This window comes from Salvia splendens, chromosome 20 (genome assembly GCF_004379255.2).
Source record: "Salvia splendens isolate huo1 chromosome 20, SspV2, whole genome shotgun sequence".
NCBI lineage: Eukaryota > Viridiplantae > Streptophyta > Magnoliopsida > Lamiales > Lamiaceae > Salvia > Salvia splendens.
Genome location: NC_056051.1, coordinates 18760682 through 18779099, shown reverse-complemented (window position 1 = coordinate 18779099; position 18418 = coordinate 18760682). Strand labels below are relative to the sequence as shown.

Here is an 18418-nt window from a genome sequence, read left to right as displayed (position 1 = left end):
CGGTTCATGAACCGGCGGTTCACTGTTCATCATATGCATGAACCAGAACCGGCCCGCCAAGGGTCCCGGCAGTTCCGGTTCACGAGGCGGTTCAAAACCGCCGGTTTTTTGCCTGAACCGCCGGTTCCAGGCCGGTTAGGCGGTACAACCAAAATTAAAAAAAATATTTATAAAATTGATTTTTATATTAAAAACAATTTTTACAAATAAATGAATACAAGAAATTCATAATAGCCCATATATATTTGATGGGCTTGCGAATTTATGAAACCATTCTTGGTTGTTTCTCTTTTACAGAGACATCCTTAAATGTTTTATGTTTCACTTTCGATGTAGGACAAAATCATTCTTGGTTGTTTCTCTTTTATAGAGACATCATTGAATGTTTTATGTTTCACTTTCGATGTGGGACAAAATCATTCTTGGTTGTTTCTCTTTATAGAGACATGCTTGAATGTTTTATGTTTCACTTTTGATGTGGGACAAAATATGTTGAAGTATATTCTTTTATAACTACATGTTTAGATCATTCATTCATCTTTTTCCAATGTGTGATACAAAACTTTCTTTTGTCTTCTACTTTTCTTCATGTTTTGTATGATATATATAAACAAAATTATTATTCAAATATATTCTTGATTGATAAAAATAAATAATTATTGAGAAATATGATTTGTATATAGAAAATATTTATTTGTATAATAATTATTGTTAGGTTTATACAATTTGTATAAGAATTATTCTTTCAACGTGTATAATATTATTTATTAGTTAACATATACATAAATTTATAAACATAAACAAATCATTAATGATAAAGAACTAATGAATAATAGTTTATGTAATAATATTTGTTGTTAAATTATAATAATAGAAGATAGAGTATTAATATAGACGAAGAATGATGGACGATCTATTATAAACTTACAAATAATGACTTTTATCCCAAATTGAAAGAAAAAGTAACACATCCAAGAATGTGTAACTATAAAAGAGAATAATTCAATATACTCTGTTCCAAATTAAATCAAATCCAATATACTCTCATCCAAGTATTGTCATTTTAAAAATCAAATCCAACTTTAAGTACGGAGTAATTTTTTTTGTCTTTTTAGTCTTTATTATGTATAAAATGTGCTTAAACAAATTTCAAACAATAAGGTGAAAATTACAATTTTATTGATAATAAATTTCAATAAGACTAAAAATTACAACTTATAATGATTACATTTTATTTATAAACACTACTTAAAGTTAAACCTTTTGATTTTTAAAATATCAATACTTAATATTGGACTTGAGCATTTAAATTGGAAGAGAGTGTATTGGATTATTCTTTTTTATAGTTACACATTCTTGGATGTGTTACTCTTTCTTTTAATGTGTGATAAAAGTCATTATTTATAAGTATATGATAGATCGTACATCATTCTTCGTATATATTAATACTCTATCTTCTATTATTATAAATTAATAACAAATATTATTACATAAACTATTATTCATTAGTTATTTATCATTAATGATTTGCTTATGTTTATAAATTTATGTATATGTTAACTAATAAATAATATTATACACATTAAAAGAATAATTATTATACAAATTGTATAAACCTAACAATAGTTATTATACAAATAAATATTTTCTATATACAAATCATATTTCTCAATAATTCTTTATTTTTATCAATCAAGAATATATTTGAATAATAATTTTATTTATATATATTATACAAAACATGAAGAAAAGTATAAGATAAAAGAAAGTTTTGTATCCCACATTGGAAAAAGATGAATGAATGCTCTAAACATGTAAATGTCAATCGGGCCGGCCAACCCTACTCGGGTTGCGGGTCAATCGGGTGCGGGCTAATCGGGTTGAGATTTTTTCGGGTTTTAAAAGTTCAACCCTAACCCTAAACGCTCGGGTTTCGGGCTGGCCCAGCGGGTTAATCGGGTTGCTACCTATAAAATTAACATGGGATCAATCCAATAAATAATGACGAAAATTAGTTATATTTATAAAATATAAATATTTAATTATGATAAATTTGAGATATATACTTAAACTCAAACACAAACATGATCAAATACTAATATTTGAGATTTGTGTAAAATAAAACATAAATTTAAATATTTTAAAGCATGTTTTAAAACATGTTTTACAAATTTAAATATTTATTAATGAATTAGAAGTTTCTAATTTATTTATTTATTATTATATTAATAAAAATTTAATATATAATTTATATGTTTAATATAAAATTGAATGTTATTTTTTAGTTATCTATATTATAAAAATAATCAATGAAATTGTCCAATTAGGAGTCAAACAAATAGAACAATAGAAATTTTATCGGGTTTTCGGGCCAGCCCATCGGGTTTTCGGGTCTGACCCTAACGGATTGCGGGTTAATCGGGTGCGGGCTAATCGGGTTGTAATTTTATCAGGCTAGAAATTTTAAACCCTAACCCTATAAATTTGGCGGGTTATTCGGGTCAGCCCACGGGTTGCGGGCTGCATAGACATCCCTACATGTAGTTATAAAAGAAAATACTTCAATATATTTTGTCCCACATCGAAAGTGAAACATAAAACATTTAAGGATGTCTCTATAAAAGAGAAACAACCAAGAATGATTTTGTTCCACATCGAAAGTGAAACATAAAACAGAGAAACAACCTGAATGGTTTCATAAATTCGCAAGCCCATCAAATATATATGGGCTATTATGAATTTCTTGTATTCATTTATTTGTAAAAATTATTTTAAATATAAAAATCAATTTTTATAAATATATTTTTTAATTCGGTTGAACCGCCGGTTCAAACCGGCGAACCGCCGGTTACGGTTCATCATTTTTCCGAACCTGAACCAGCCCACTTGAACCACCGAACCGCCAGCTGGTTCGATCCGCCGGTTCCGATCCCGGTTCCGGTTCATGAACCGGCTGTTCCAAACTGCCAGGCCGGTTCGGTTTGTGCATGCTTATTTACAGCTCGCAGTTGAAGAATGATAAAAGCGTAATTTCATAGTAGTAAATTTTTACTACCATAATTAAAGTTTCCGCATTTTGTGTTGGAAACCAAGCATGCGAAATCTATTACTCCATCGTCCTAAGGTGAGCCACTTCTTTTGGTAAAAAATTTAAAGAATTGATAGCTAAGAACTAATTTGGAGAAAGTAGAGTAAAAGAAAGATAAAAATAGAGGAATGAAAAGAATATAGAAGGTGGATGAATAAAGTAAGAAATAATTTTTTTTTCCTTAAAATGGAAATGGTTCACTTGAACATTCAAAACATTCGAAAAGGAAAGTGATTCATTTATAATTAGACGGAGGGAGTACTAATAATGGCTATAACGTGATTACTTGTACAAAAAAAAAATAGTGAATTTAGTTCTGATTCACTTTATATTATTGCTTCTCAAGCATAAATAGAAAATAATAAAAGGATTATTTAATAGAATATGTAACACCCTTTTTGTTCTTTTATAATAGTATTAATGTCACATTGCAATGCATAACCATTTTATTTTCTTTCACACTCCTTTACTATGAAATGGAGTAATAAACAATATCATATATGTTATGTACCTTTTTGTTCTTTTATAGTAGTATTTGATTTCCTTTCGTTTGTTCTTCTCTTTTATTTATTAGTAGTGGTATTTTATAATATTGTTATTTGAATTGTTTAATACGAAGTATAATTAATTTTAAAGTTGAAATATAAATACTTCCTCCGTCCCACAAAAGATGTCACACTTGTGGGACTGCACATGATTTTAGGAGGTTTTTTTGTGTTAAATAGAGAGAGAAAATATCATTTTTATATTTACATGAGGGAGTATATATATGATAGTGTTAAAATTCTATTATTACTAATTAACTGCATGGAGAATTTGAGTTTCACTTATTTTAAACTATATGATATTTAATGGTAGTCTTTATGCAAACAATTATAGCATACTATGCGTGCATATAAAAGTAATTCAATTTTTTGGATGTAATAGTTTTTCAGCATTAAAAATACACAATGAAAAATATATTTTCTTAAGTGAAATTTAAACAGACAATAATAAATAACTTGAAATCCATTAAATAAATTGATATTTGCAAAATTTATTAAATGCTTAACCGAAATTCATAATTATTCAATTAAAGCTAAAATTAATAGACTACTTCATTGCATAATTAATCAGAAACTTAATACTCAATGAAATATAAGATCAATCAAATTTTTTAATTCTAATATCATTTGGTGTCTCGATCTAGATCAAGATGAATGTGAAATGAATTTTCCAAATGTTCAATTAAATATACTCTATAAACTATTGAAATTTGGAATTGCAACTGTTGCCTTATCTCTGCCCCCTGTCATCACTTTCTAAGCACACCATCCCTTCTTGGCTTTGATCGAATTGATTTGATTCATATTGGCTCTGTCCAAATTGGTAGTGTAATAAGGTTCCGATGAATTGGTTGTATCGGCTTTGTTCAAAACAAAGTTGCAATGCTCATTTTGTATGTGTATATTATTGCCTTCAATTTTTTCACATAAATTGTTGTGCTTTAATTTCATGTCAAAATGCTCAAGTTTAGTGGATTTCATCTTGTATTACTTCTCCGTAAAGTATATAGTTAACTCAGAGTTATCATCTGCACCATCTTCATCTTCATTAACAATAGAGAGAGTGGTACATGAACCTTTGCTAAGAAATCATACATCAGTCGATCTATTCGTCAGTTGGGTAGGTGGTGTTGTTCGTGTAAGTTTTGTGTCTCACATATGTGACATGTGATAGAATCCTTAATAGAATTGAGTTTTAGTATAATACATATATCTGGTATAAGACACATTTTACCCTAATTAATTGACTACCACTTAATTATTGTCACTTATCAATTAATTAAATAATCATATTATATTTCTCCAATTATAAGGAATGAATTGGATTTATATATGTGTCGATTGATTACATAGTCTTTATGGAATGAATATTTCATTCCTTGGCTATTAAGGAAAGAAACTTTCGTACATATTATTATGATTTGATTAGAATTGATTGTGACCAATTACTAGTATCAATTGGAAGATTATATTCTTATTCAATAAAAAACGTCTATATTAATTATTTTAATAGCTACTTTGATGGAAATGACATTAATATTTGATAATTAGGGTTTGTCTTCTCTCTCTGCCTATAAATAAAATGTGGTGATGATAAACAAATCCTTGGAGTTGGAGCTGCGGCACTACGCCAAAAAGAGTTCAAGGAAACCGTCTCCTCCTTCCTCAATCGCTTCCGCTATGGATCGTCAAGGTATATTTCGATCCTAGTATGTTTATGGTTTTATGTGAAATACATGACGTTCAAAGATCTTGTTGTATTTATATTCAATTATGCATTCTTGAATATATGATGATAAATAATTTCCAACATGTGGTATCAGAGCATGGTTGAGAACTCATGTATTTTCATATGATTGAAAACCATAATTTTTTGAATTTTTTTTTGATAAATTAGTACGAATTGAATCGGTTATTTTGTTAATATGGTCAGCGTATTTTGAATTCAGTTTTTAGTGATTCAATTCATGTATTACGTGACTTTAATGAATGAATTCAGATGCCTAATTGAACAATTATGCATTGATTATTCTGTCGTTATGGATTATTGTTCCTGTACGACTATCAAGGCAGTAGGATGATTGAATTGGTAATTAATTTTATTCGCATAATTTGTTTGTGAATTGTATTGATTAATTGCTTTATCAATTAAAAATTGCTATTAAATTGAATGATGGTTATTTGATGCCATAGATCCGAGAGAATATGGTATACATTAAGTGTGTGTTTTGAATCTTGTTATGCACGCGCATTATGTTTTGGATATTTTTAGTTGATGAATTGTCAATTTATATTATATGCTCACTACCGTGAATCAATGTTTTCCATGTTTGAATCACATTGTTTTTAAATTGATTCTATTTATATGGAATTGATTTGGGTATATTAATTGTGTTTATTTTTAGTTGATGAATTAAGTTTGTAATTTTGTATACATAATTGTGCACGTATTTTTTAGAATTGCTGTTGAATTGAATTATCTCATGTGAATTGAGTTTATATGATATGGAATGAATGATTAAATGATTCAATTCATGTTTTAAGGGTGTGTCTTTTTATTATAGTACGGTTATTTTGCAATCACCAAAGTGAGGTAAAATAAGAAAAATGTTTATAATCAAATTAGTACTGTGAAAATCTGTTTAAATCATTAATCAATATACTCTTGATTATATTACGTTTATTTTGCAATCACCAAAGTGAGGTAAAATAAGAAAAGTTTATAATCAAGTTTATGAAAATCTGTGTATGCAATTAATCATCATGCTTGTTATGATTATAAAGTATATTCATTATCTACATATAGTTCGTTTGTCATAAAAAGTCTAGATTCCCAAAGGAAATAGTCTTTGCGATATAATGAGCACCAATGGAGTTAATAATATAAATTGGTGTCGATTACCCAAAGGTTAAAATAAATTATTACTACTCAATTATTAAACTAAGATATGACCATTAAAATCGTGATGTTTATTATTGTATGAAGACTACCCAAAGGAGTTTTCATAATTGCCTCATGATATGGGTTTTCAAATTAATGTTCGTGTTATTATTCAAAGCTTTTATATGTGAGCATTCATTCTTTTATTTGCTCCTATAATATCAAGCATTTTTTTCTACTAGTATGTTTACCTCAAACGTTCCCCAACTTAATGGAACTAACTTCTCTTAATGGAAAGAGAAACTTGAGTTCACTCAAGGAGTAATGGACTTGGACCGAATACTTTTGAATGATAACCCAATGATCTTATGATCAAAGTAGTTTAGCTGATTGTCCATAATGCTTGGGAAAAAGGTAATGGCCGCCGAGTGGGATGGAAGTTGGAAGATTGAAGGTGCTGCATCATTGAAGGTGCACCATCATTGAAGGTGCTGCATCTGGAGTGGAATTCACGTGAGGAAGAAAGAAGAGAGGAGAGGATTGGGCTCAAAAACTATCTCAAACAATTAAATTGTTTGGACTCATTAGATGAATAGCCCAAGAGGTGTAATTTTATTTATTTGTTGGACTTTTGGTTATCTTGGCCCAAAGCCATAAGTTGTATTTAAACATTGGACTTAATTTAATTTAGGAGCCCAAATATTTACTTTAAAAAAATCTAACAGGATTAGGTTTACAGTTCATTAGAATGTTCGTTGCAGATAAAGTCTCTCAACGAATGATATTGCAAAAGAATGTTTGCAGAATGTTGAGGATCGCTTCACAACTGCATATAAGTCTCTTGCAGGAAAACTTATGAAGGATCTCATGAGCATGCAATATGATGGTTCTTGGACCATGTACGAGCATGTGATGTACATGAATAACACTTTCAAGCTGGGAAAGTTAGGATTATCAGTGGACGGGGGTTTCCTTATCTAATTCTTCCTAACCTTCTTACCTCCTCAATATGGACCATTCTCAATTCATTATAACACTATAAAAGATAAGTGTACTTTTATGAATTGATTAATATATTGGTCCAGGATGTGCAAAGACTAGAGGAGCATGAAAGGAGTACATCTCATACTCAACTAAAGGAGCGTCTAAAGGGTAATATTCTTTTGAATTTATCGTTCTTATGGCATAAGAAACTAGTCGTATTTCCAGTGAAAGAATTAAGAGGCTTGTGAAGGATATATTCTTTTGAACTTTAGACTTTACAAACTTTACGGTTTATGTGGTTTGTATTAAAGGTAAACAAACAAAACATAGTAAGAAAAATACCACAAGAAGCCTGAGCTCCTTGAAATTATACATAACAAATATTTGTGGACCTTTTGATATCTTGAATTTTGGTGGAGAAAAGTATATCACCTTTATTGATGTTTTTTTTTGCATTATGAATATATTTATTTATTGCATGAAAGATCTCAGGCAACAGAAACACTTTAACATTTTGTGACTGAGGTTGAAAGGCAATTAAATTGAAAGGTGAAAATTGTTCGATATAGAGATGGTGAATGTTATGGTCGTACCACTAAAATTGGTCAATTATCTGGACCTTTTGCCAAATACTTAGAAAAGCATCGCATTTGTGCTGAATACACTATGTCTGGTACGCCTCGGCAGAATGGTGTTGCTGAGAGACGAAACCGAACTCTCATGGAAATGGTTAGAAGTATGATAATTCTACCTTACCCATATCGTTGTGAATTTATGCTCTCAGAACCGCTATTTATGTATTAAATCTGGTTTCTAGTAAGGTTGTACCAAAAACTCCCTTATGAACTTTGGACAGGTAGCAAGCCCAGTTTGCAGCACCTTCATGTTTGGGGTTGTTCAGCAGAAACTAGAGTATACTCTTCGCAAGAAAAGAAATGGGATTTTAGACATTTAGTGGTTACTTAATGAGTTAACAGAAAAATCCATAGGGTAATTATTGTCCTAATGATAGCATGAGAATTGTGGAAACTGGAAGTATATGATTCTTTGAGAATGGTGAGATCAGTGAGAGTTCTAACAATCGTAATGCGGTCATTAATGAAATAAGGGTTTAACCTTCTTCCCTCATTTCCTCAAGAATTAAGTGTGCCAAATATTGTTGAACAGCCTAATAATATTTGAATGACCAACCACTTAATGATGATGCCAAAGTCATTGAACATAGGTGTGGAATCTATGATGAGTGCTCCTCCTTCCTCCTTCCTATTTTCATTTGTAGGAAGGCGTGGGGTCTTGATCCCTAAGGCAACTGTCCTTTTGAAAAGTCTTTCCTGCCCCTTAGCCTTTTGGGATCTTTTTTTATGTTACACTCTATTTCCTATGCGGGTGCTCCAGCTGCTTCCATATATTCTATTTCCTATGCGGGTGCTCCAGCTGCTTACATATATTCTAAATTGATCCGTTGGCGCAGCGAATTGACTCCTTCTCCTTGGTCCGTCTGTCCGCCCAGTTGATCCGTTCAGTTTCTGATTGTGGCGGACTGTATACACATCTGGCTCACATTTGCACGTTAGATTATAGAAAATGGTATAGTTTTTTCACATAATACATGCATGAAACGAGTCTTATCAATGATCATCCTCCGGGCTTTTAGTGATAGTAAAAATGCCACAAATATTCATAAAAAATGAATGTAATGTAACATGCGTGGCGCTGGAGACGAGATGAATCAGATCATAAAACTTCTGTAGGAAACCACACATCCTTCTCACTTCAATTCCAATCTAGTTTTCCAGGTATGCTAATTGTGAGATCATGGTGTATCATTTGTCTCAGGCCAGACTAGGGAGTGACGCTATCGAACAGCTTAAGAGCATCCACATCCATGCTCTTGCCAAGAGCACAGATGTGGGCCCGGACCCACACAACACCCACATCCATGCTCTTCTGAAAGAGCATGCTCAAGGGTCCTACCATTCTATTATTCAATTTAAATACTTCAATTACTAAAAAAATTACACATATTGAAATGTATTCAAAATACCCGAAATACTATTACAAATTACTAAAAAATTTAAAATTACATAATTAAAATCCTAAAAATAAAAATTACATGATTAAAATCCTAAAAATTGAGATTGAGAGAGTTGTTTGGTGTAGTGTGATTTTTTGTGTTGAAATGAGGGGTATTTATAGATGAAAGTGTGAATTTTTTGATAAAAATAATGAAAAAATATATTAAAAGTGTGGAAAAATGGATATATTTTATTCTGAAGTGGGAAAATATTTTTATTATTAAATCTGAATTTTTCAGTTTTTTTCGAATTGTTTTAAAAAAATGATAAACCAACGGCCAACCAAAGCATGCCACGTCGATTGCTCGTGCTTTTGCCATCGGCACGGCAGTGCTCTTCTGCAAGTGCAACACTGTGGATGCTCTAATAGCCGACTTATATGGCAATGCCGCCTCTAGCATAGGTCGAGTTCCACCTAGTTGTCACATCCATACAAAAGATTTTTTTTGTATCAATCTTACATACATTGACTATATCCTTGAGTTAGACCTAACTGATTAACCCTTTATCCATTTTGCGGCTTCTCTAACTTATATCACTGACGTTTCTATCTGTTTCAATCCGTCCTCCACAAGACCACAACCAAGTTAATTATGTGTGCAACACACCACTGACGACAAACATGTTTCTCGCATTGAAGGTGGACTTCATGTACTCCCTCTGTCCCACTTAAGATGACACGTTTTCCTTTTTAGTTTATCCCAATTAAGATGACACATTTTCTTTTTTGAAAACTTTCTCTCTCTAATTAATATACCCAACCACTTTTTCTCACTCATATTCAATTATTCATCTTTCATTCCCTCTCTATTTTAATACTTACACTCACATTTTCTCTCTCCAATTAAACACATTAACTCATAACTCCTAAAATCTCACGCCGGCCAAGGAATATGTCATTTTAGCTGTGACGGAGGGAGTATCTAATTGCTACATCGTTGAATCTAACATTGTTCACGGTACAACAAAAATGCCTTTGTATGCTCAGTTCGTAAGAATCATTACCAATACCTCATCAAGATTCTACCCTTATGACTAGAAATGTCAAAGAAGGTGATTATCAAATTTCTTTGAGAAGAAGAAATCGTAGGAAATTGCGACTTCTCTATCACTTTCACTCAAAAATCATTTTGTCCTTTTCCTTTCCATCCAAAAATATCTATATATAGCCATATTCCAACCCTTTTCTCGACACCGCTTAATCCTCAGGCTTCGTTCGCCTAATTTTTAATCGGTTTTAACAGCAGCGCCAATGGCAACTCAATCAAACCAACCTCAGTCGATCCATGATTTCACTGTTAAGGTTCTTTTTCACTTATCTCAACTTCTTCTCATAGTTTGTTGGTGTTGCTCCCTTTGCTCGATTTATAATTACTCAGGATTTTTTGTTGTAAGCATCTGATTTTTATCTGTGGCATCTGAATTTTTTAGTAAAACTGTTATGGATTGGTTTGGGGAATTCGGTGGAATTCATGTTTGGGTTTTATTCTCAAAGTCCTCTCTTAATTTGTTATTCTAAACATTCAAATGCAATCTTTACCAAAAAATTGCTGGTTTCAGGATGCTAAGGGTGATGATATCAATCTGAATGCATACAAGGGCAAAGTGCTTCTGATTGTCAATGTTGCATCACAATGGTATAAATTTGTTTAATATTCTAAAATTCATGTCTGATTATGAAGTGGGAACTGCTTTTGTTGATTTGAGGTGATAGTTTGACATTGAATATGGTGGCTCCAGTTTGAAAGTTTTATGTTGTCTGTATTTTAAAATGATTCTGGGATAAGGTGAAATAGATCATACATTTGGACTTCTTGTCGTGTGCCAGGCTGCTGCCTGTAGCAAGTCTTTTTGGATGTGTAAAAGTAGAACTATAGAAATACATAGTTTTTTTTTAGTGTATGTCAAGGCTGTACCTTTGTTCTGTATTCTTCTTTAGAAGGAAAATGTGGATAATTTTATTTTGCTTGCCTGCTGCAGTGGTCTTACCAATTCCAATTACACTGAGCTGACACAGTTATATCAGAAATACAAGGATCAAGGTGTGATTCAGTTTACATATTTCTGTCCTGTTTAGTGCACTTGTTTTTTTTTTAATGGTTCTTGAAGCCAGAAAGTTTATCAAAATATCGAGTCATTTCTTGGTCAGGATTGGAGATACTGGCATTTCCATGCAACCAGTTTGGTTCACAAGAGCCTGGTACTAATGAAGAAATTCAGGAATTCGTCTGCACTCATTTCAAGGCCGAGTATCCTGTATTTGACAAGGTCAAATCTACTATTAACAAACTCTTCATACATGGTCAAGTGAACCATTTGCTCAGACTAGCCTGCCACATGAATATTACTTGCTTTTTTCTTCTATAGAAAATGGTAATGAAAACTGATTTTGTAACAGCATCAATTGATGATTTTGCTGGTGATTATTGATAATAAGTACTACTAGTATTTGTTTTTGTCCACACGACTAGTTCTTTCATTGGAACAAAATCATTCCTTTTTTATTGATGAAGGTTGACGTGAATGGTTCCAATGCTGCCCCGATATACAAGTTCTTGAAGTCAGCCAAAGGCAGCATGTTTGGGGACGGTATCAAGTGGAACTTCGCCAAGTTCCTAGTTGACAAGGATGGTCAGGTTGTTAATCGCTATGCTCCCACCACAAGTCCTCTAAGCATAGAGGTAAATATAGTGACGCCTCGATTGAGAGAGAAATTGTCGTGAGTTGAACCTATTCTGCTATGATGATAGATAGCTAAAAGTCTCTTGCTCTTGTTCTTCTTGCAGAAGGATATCAAGAAGCTCCTGGAGAAAGCATAGTGTTGTAGCGCATATGTTTGTCGACGAGCTAGTAATAGATTATGTGACTAAGAACACCTCTACCCTTTGAATTTTCGTGTGATGTTCTGTCTGTAAGCTTTCCAAATTTCTGTATGTAACTCGTTTTATATGAATAAGCTCAATATTTTAAGATATTTGACTTGCTCTACTTTTTTTATATCATAGGATGATTTTTGGCCTGTCTGATGTGAGGATGATAGATATTAAAATTGTGTATATTGGCCTACACGGTGAAATGGATGTATGGGCATTTCAGAAAAAACATTTTGGATATATTTTTTTTTGACAAAATAGAAAAAAATCATATTATGTTAAAATTTAGTTTCTTTTTGAATAGTTACATCTACAGAGAAACAATATCCTCCATATGGAGTATGTTTTTTCAATTCATAACTTCGCAACAAATATTCTCTCGGGTCCCCAATAGATGTCTCATATTTTACCGAGACGAATATTAAGAAATTGTCTTATTTCATGAAGGAAAGTAGATGGAAAAAGTTAATAGAGCATGAGTTTTCCTTTTACACGTAAAGTTTATAATACTTGTAAATAAATGCATTAGTGGAATGTAAGATCTACTAAAAGCAGGAAAAATGAAAAGGGACATTTATTGAGATCCATCCAATTAAGAAAAAATATGAGATATTTAATAGGACCAGAGGAGTATAATTTAAACAAGAAATGGTAAAGTGTCAGGATATGCAATGAACTCCTAGGTCGAACAAATCAAGTTAAATGCAGTGTCTACAACTACAATTAGGTTTATAGCTACAACAATGGCCACAACAAGAAACAAATCCCACCAATTTTACTAGATAAAACAACACAACCTATAAATATGTCAATCCATCCTTTTTTTACTTCCAATTTCTCCATCCATATTCCTACTAAACCCTAAAGATAACACTAGTTAGCACGAAACTAGCTGGCTGGCCCGTCCCTCGCGCGCTTCATTTACAACAACACATATATACAGAAAAATTTACATGTGCTTATTGTTATCCATCTCATCCGCGCATCAGGTCAATATCCGTCTGGGAATTTTTTACTTCTGCCCGAGCAACTGGCGGCCAAACACTTGTTCCGGTGTTAGGTGTATAGCTTTGAGTAGAAGCCGCAGTTATTGGGGTCAAGGACTTCTCTGCAGATTTCTCTACCAGATGTTTGTCATCTTCAGCAGCCGACTCGACCTTGCCTTTTGGCTTAGTTCCACCATAAACGAAACTGCATGCGACTACCTGCATGTGATAAGTTTAAGTTAGCGGTTATTACAGAAAAAAGTTGGGAATTTGCCAGTGGAAGCATGGGCTATACCTGTACTGGGTTTGCTGCTACGAGTCTACCACCTATCGCACCCCCAATGATATGTCCGTCGGGACTGCAAACTGAAATGCTTATTCCACCAGTACGATTGCGAGGACCACCACTTTCAGCAACCAAGTATGACCCCGATAAGCAAAGTATCTCGAAACGGCCCTGAAATAAATGACAAGCTAAATTAGCTCCTTGTAGACGTCAAGCAAAGATCTCGTATGAGCTGGAAAAACAGTGATTTCGAGGAAAGCTCATGAAGACGATTGGGGGAAAGACAAACAAAGATATTTCGGAAAGTGTTCAGGTCAATATCTATCAGGCCAGATACAGTGAGTCGACTGTCAGAATAGCTTAGATTATCACAATTTTCTGCAGGATATTTGGAGTTCAACGCCTAAATTGTTTAAGTGCAAGATCCATGGAACACGTTTATTGATCCGTTGCTCATACAAAACCAGCTCTTATGAATCATGTACAACATTTGACAAAATAAACAACGAGAACTTGGACTAACACATACACTAGCAGAATGGGTCTACATAAAAATCCAAATTCGCAAAGCATGTTAGAATGTAGTTCATCAATAAAACAATCAATCATACAAAACTACGATATCTTTCACAGGCAGAGCAGAAGGAAAAACTCTCAGCTACCATTGGACTCAATTTGGTCAAATGCCATTCAGAATAAGGTTGGCTATTAAAGAAATATCAATGCAGTAAATTTTTAACTATTTCTATCAAATATGATACTTTAAGAGCATTAGTAAGAAAAAGAATTTAGTGTAATATCTGTAATTCATCATCAACAACAATAACACTACAAGTCAAGGTATTTAAGATGCAGAGCCAGGATTACTGAATGTAACTAATGAACTGATCACAGGTGCTTCAAACCTCATAGGTAACGGTGCTATTAGAAGTTGTAGGTTGGCGGAGTGTAACTGCAGAAACTGATCCGTTAGCAGACATAATGCATAGAGCTCTTGGCCTCTGTTGTGCAAATGCCAGAATTTTTTCTGCAACATCCTGTTAGGAAGAGCATCCAATCATGACATGTAATATGATTAACATAAAATGTACTTTTGTATCAGTTTAACCATGGCGCAGAAACAAAACACCGCACTTTTTTAAATAAGGAAGGGTACAACTCTAAGATGGAAAGAGTATCAAAGAGATTTCACAGTCACATCACTATGTATCGAACTGGATAAGATCCAAAAAGAGAAACATTTACCACAGTATTTAATCAGAGTCCAAAGCGTATTTTGTGATGGCCAGAGCAGAAATTATTAGAGAAATTCGAGATGAAATATACCTCACCAACACCGACATGCAAGACATGAGGTGTAAAGGCTAATCCAGCTGAGTTGTTCATCCATTCACCTGTTGAAAGAAAAAACCTTAAGATCGGCAAGACACTATACAAGATGAAAGGGAACATAAGTACACTTCTGGATATATATTATTGAGTACAAGTGTACAACCAAGAATTCATATTGATATCCAGGTAACACATGGAGCAGAATTATTTTAGGGTCAGGGTCGAAATGAAAGGGGTAATAGATGCATCATCAATAATATATAGCATTTCTGGAAATGCAAAAATAGTGAAAATGAGGCACCATAATCATGAGATTGGTACATCTATTAAGGCCACTTTCTATAAATCACAGAAAACAAAAATCATGGAACATCAACACAAAAATCATGGAATACAACCTTTGGATATTTAATAGAACATTTGAAGCAGACCGAACATCTACATTAAATTGAATTTAACAGACATACAATACAGTATTTTGGAACGCAAAAAACAAAAACATAAGGTTGGAGAACAAACAACAAACTTGAATCCACAATATCTTCTATTTACTCTTCTAATTATATCACAACATTAATATCTGTACAGGTTGCAATCGAAAAAAGGTAATGAGAAAGGAACTACAGTCCATAGAATAAAATAATGAAGTAATCAACATGAACAAAACATTACCAAGGGGAGCAAGCTTCTGCTTCCATCCAGTCCCGGGAGGTCGGCCTCGTCTAGCCTTTTCCCCAGGGCTGACCACCAAAGTGGAAGAAGGCTTAGGTGCAGACATGGGGGATAATCCTAAGCCCATGTTAGCTCCATCGGGGGCATACTTCCTCGGCCTACCCCTCTTCTTCTTCTGCACCAGCTCCCCACCCGGTAATGCAACCGTAATGCCTCTGCCGGGAGAAAAATGCTGTGATGGGTTCTCAACACGGAATGATGAACCACTCGCAGCAACAGCAGGACCACCACCCCCTGCATTGGGCTGCCCCTGAATGCCGGAGTTTGCAAGATTCTTGAAAGCAGGGGAAGAGTTCATTAAGCCGGGCTGAGCAGAAGCGGAGCCACCACCGCCACCTCCACCGCCACCGCCATGAACAGTGTGGCCAGGCCCTGAACCACCAGATCCACCAATTCCCCCTCTGTGGAGGTAGTATGATGCTGACCCTTGTAATGCCATCCCATCTCTCCCATCCATGAATTTAATAGGCCAAATTTAAACTAAATGATCCAAAATTTCAAGAACTCCGCAGTGAAAGCACTGCTTCTAATACACTAACTCAACAAATCTGAAACCAACGCAGCCAAAGAGATCACACAAAATCCTAACAGAAAATGAAGAACATACACTAGAGCTCATAATTGTAACACAAACCTAAAAAAGGCCGAGCCTTTAACATGGGTTTTCCATGAATCACGGAAACTAAGCAACCAAACCAACACAAATCCCACTACTTTACACTCAAGCTACAAAATTGCTGCAATACAAAGAAAAGGGAACTCAAAAGATTGAATTTTTACATACAGAACACACACGTCGAAGCTCATTCTAGAAAATGTAGAGGAGATTCCATACCCACCAGCTCCTCAAACACTCAGCTCAGAATTCCCCACTGTACCCACATAAATGAAGAGGAGACAATAAATGAAACCCTAGATTTAGAATGTCCAAGAGAGAGAAGGAGAGAGGGGCAAAGAAGTTTTGAGAAAGAGGAGGGAGGGTAAAGACAAAAGTGATCATGAATAGAAAAATTAAGAGCTTTTGAATTAAAGGTACTATGACTCCTTGACTACAATTCAAGAAAAGATTTTTCCAAAAAAGAAAGAAAAAAGAAAGAGAGTAATTGAATGTGGTTTGAAGGGGGGTGTAAGTTTTCAGACTCATAAACCCATTGGAGTACAGTTGGGTGCACCTAAGTACCAAGATGTCATTATCATACAAGCACAAGTTGCAACTGTACTACTCTATTACTACTACCATCTTCTTCTTCTCAGAAAGTATGTTCAATTATTTCTTTTTTCATATTCATCAGTCTTTGACCAGATTCCTTGCATCAATGTTTTTCCTGCTATGAAATCAGGCCATGGACCATAGTTCAGGCCCTTTTTGTAGGTGGATTTGGGAGGAAAAATATTTAATTCCATCAATTTTAATTTTGTTCTCATGTGACTGTCTGCGTACGACATCATATGGTTGTGCTAAATAAATTCTTATACTTATCGCTTATTTATATTCTACTGCTCCTTCTACTCAGGATAATTATAAGATACTTAAGAAAGAAAAATTAAAGATTCTAATTTTAATGGACAAATTAAGATTATAAAAAAATGAGAATATTATTTAGTTTTAATAGAAAATCCTTAAATTATTTACCGAAAATGTTATATTCCATAAACATAACGAAATTTCCTTAATTAAAGTAAAAGAACTAGTACTACTATATCCTCAGATATTGTTAGGTTGCATTAAATTTTGTATAAGGTCTTGCATATTTTATGCAATTGTACTTATCTAAGAAATAGTAAGACAGCACGGAAAAATAGAAATAGTACCGATGAGTGATGAGTAGGGGTAGGCAAAATAATAATGACTAATCTAAACTAAATTAAAATTGAAAATTTTATTATACTATCTGTTTTGGATTCGATTCAATTTGATTCAAACTTTTGGTAAATTTATTTTTTTTAATTTGATTCGGATGTATAAAAACCCAATAAACTAAATTTGCTTTTAATACTATGCATTAAATAAGCAACCGGATTTATTTATAATGTTATAAGTATATAATTTGGTTGAGGAATATTTTTTTATAAGTGGAGAAATGATTATTTTAGTAATTATCATGAGTTTCATGTCACGTGACTCTCTCGTCATAGCGGTTCTCTATGTCGACGATTTTGAGTTTATATATATTACTAAAAAAATAAGGATGAAGTATACTCTAAATAAGGATGTTACGGTTTTTAGATTTAATGAAGATTCTAATTATTTAAATAACTTGGTTGATCCTGCATGTAATTTTATGTAAGTTCTAGAGAAATATTTTTTTACATTTTTTACATATTCTAATTTACGGTTTGGTTTCTTTTAGTTTGTTCAAGTTCTTTTGCAATTTTAGTTTTTTCAGTTTAGATTGATTTTCATAATTTAGAATTTGGTTTTATAAAGTTTGGTGTTTTGGATGATTTGTTTGGGGCAGGAGTATGTATTTGGACCATATATGCGTCACAATTCTGGGCCTCAAGGTCTGTGCTATAGTCTTGATATTTTATGGGCTTTGTTATTCTTTGCGTGTTAGGAATTTGGGCCTGACTACTATGCATCGAAATCGTGCTAAGAAAAGTAGTAAGAATTATTCGACACTTGTATTAATTGC

General features: G+C 33.2%; 2 protein-coding genes across 2 annotated transcripts; one reads left to right on the top strand and one right to left on the bottom strand.

Moving 5' to 3' along the window:
- The first annotated feature begins 10643 nt into the window (after positions 1–10643).
- Positions 10644–12547, top strand: LOC121780622 (probable phospholipid hydroperoxide glutathione peroxidase). The gene is made up of 6 exons (XM_042178233.1): positions 10644–10876; positions 11134–11210; positions 11554–11615; positions 11723–11841; positions 12087–12254; positions 12360–12547. The coding sequence occupies exons 1-6, from the start codon at positions 10826–10828 to the stop codon at positions 12390–12392; spliced, it is 510 nt and encodes a 169-aa protein (XP_042034167.1). The 5' UTR covers positions 10644–10825; the 3' UTR covers positions 12393–12547.
- Positions 12548–13113: 566 nt separating this feature from the next.
- Positions 13114–16887, bottom strand: LOC121781986 (AT-hook motif nuclear-localized protein 9-like). Its single transcript, XM_042179682.1, has 5 exons — positions 15723–16887; positions 15045–15112; positions 14624–14755; positions 13728–13889; positions 13114–13651 (listed from the first exon to the last, which is right to left on the bottom strand). The coding sequence occupies exons 1-5, from the start codon at positions 16237–16239 to the stop codon at positions 13421–13423; spliced, it is 1110 nt and encodes a 369-aa protein (XP_042035616.1). The 5' UTR covers positions 16240–16887; the 3' UTR covers positions 13114–13420.
- Positions 16888–18418: the final 1531 nt, after the last annotated feature.

Bases quoted from the DNA above. Each gene is read 5' to 3' on its own strand.
- LOC121780622 (XM_042178233.1), top strand. From the start codon at position 10,826: ATGGCAACTCAATCAAACCAACCTCAGTCGATCCATGATTTCACTGTT. The intron at 11,211-11,553 runs GTATAAATTTGT...TGCCTGCTGCAG, and splicing joins GTCAATGTTGCATCACAATG to TGGTCTTACCAATTCCAATT. The intron at 11,616-11,722 runs GTGTGATTCAGT...TTTCTTGGTCAG, and splicing joins TCAGAAATACAAGGATCAAG to GATTGGAGATACTGGCATTT.
- LOC121781986 (XM_042179682.1), bottom strand. From the start codon at position 16,239: ATGGATGGGAGAGATGGGATGGCATTACAAGGGTCAGCATCATACTAC. The intron at 14,756-15,044 runs GTATATTTCATC...TCTTCCTAACAG, and splicing joins TGCATGTCGGTGTTGGTGAG to GATGTTGCAGAAAAAATTCT. The intron at 13,890-14,623 runs GTTTGAAGCACC...CATTTATTTCAG, and splicing joins ATAGCACCGTTACCTATGAG to GGCCGTTTCGAGATACTTTG.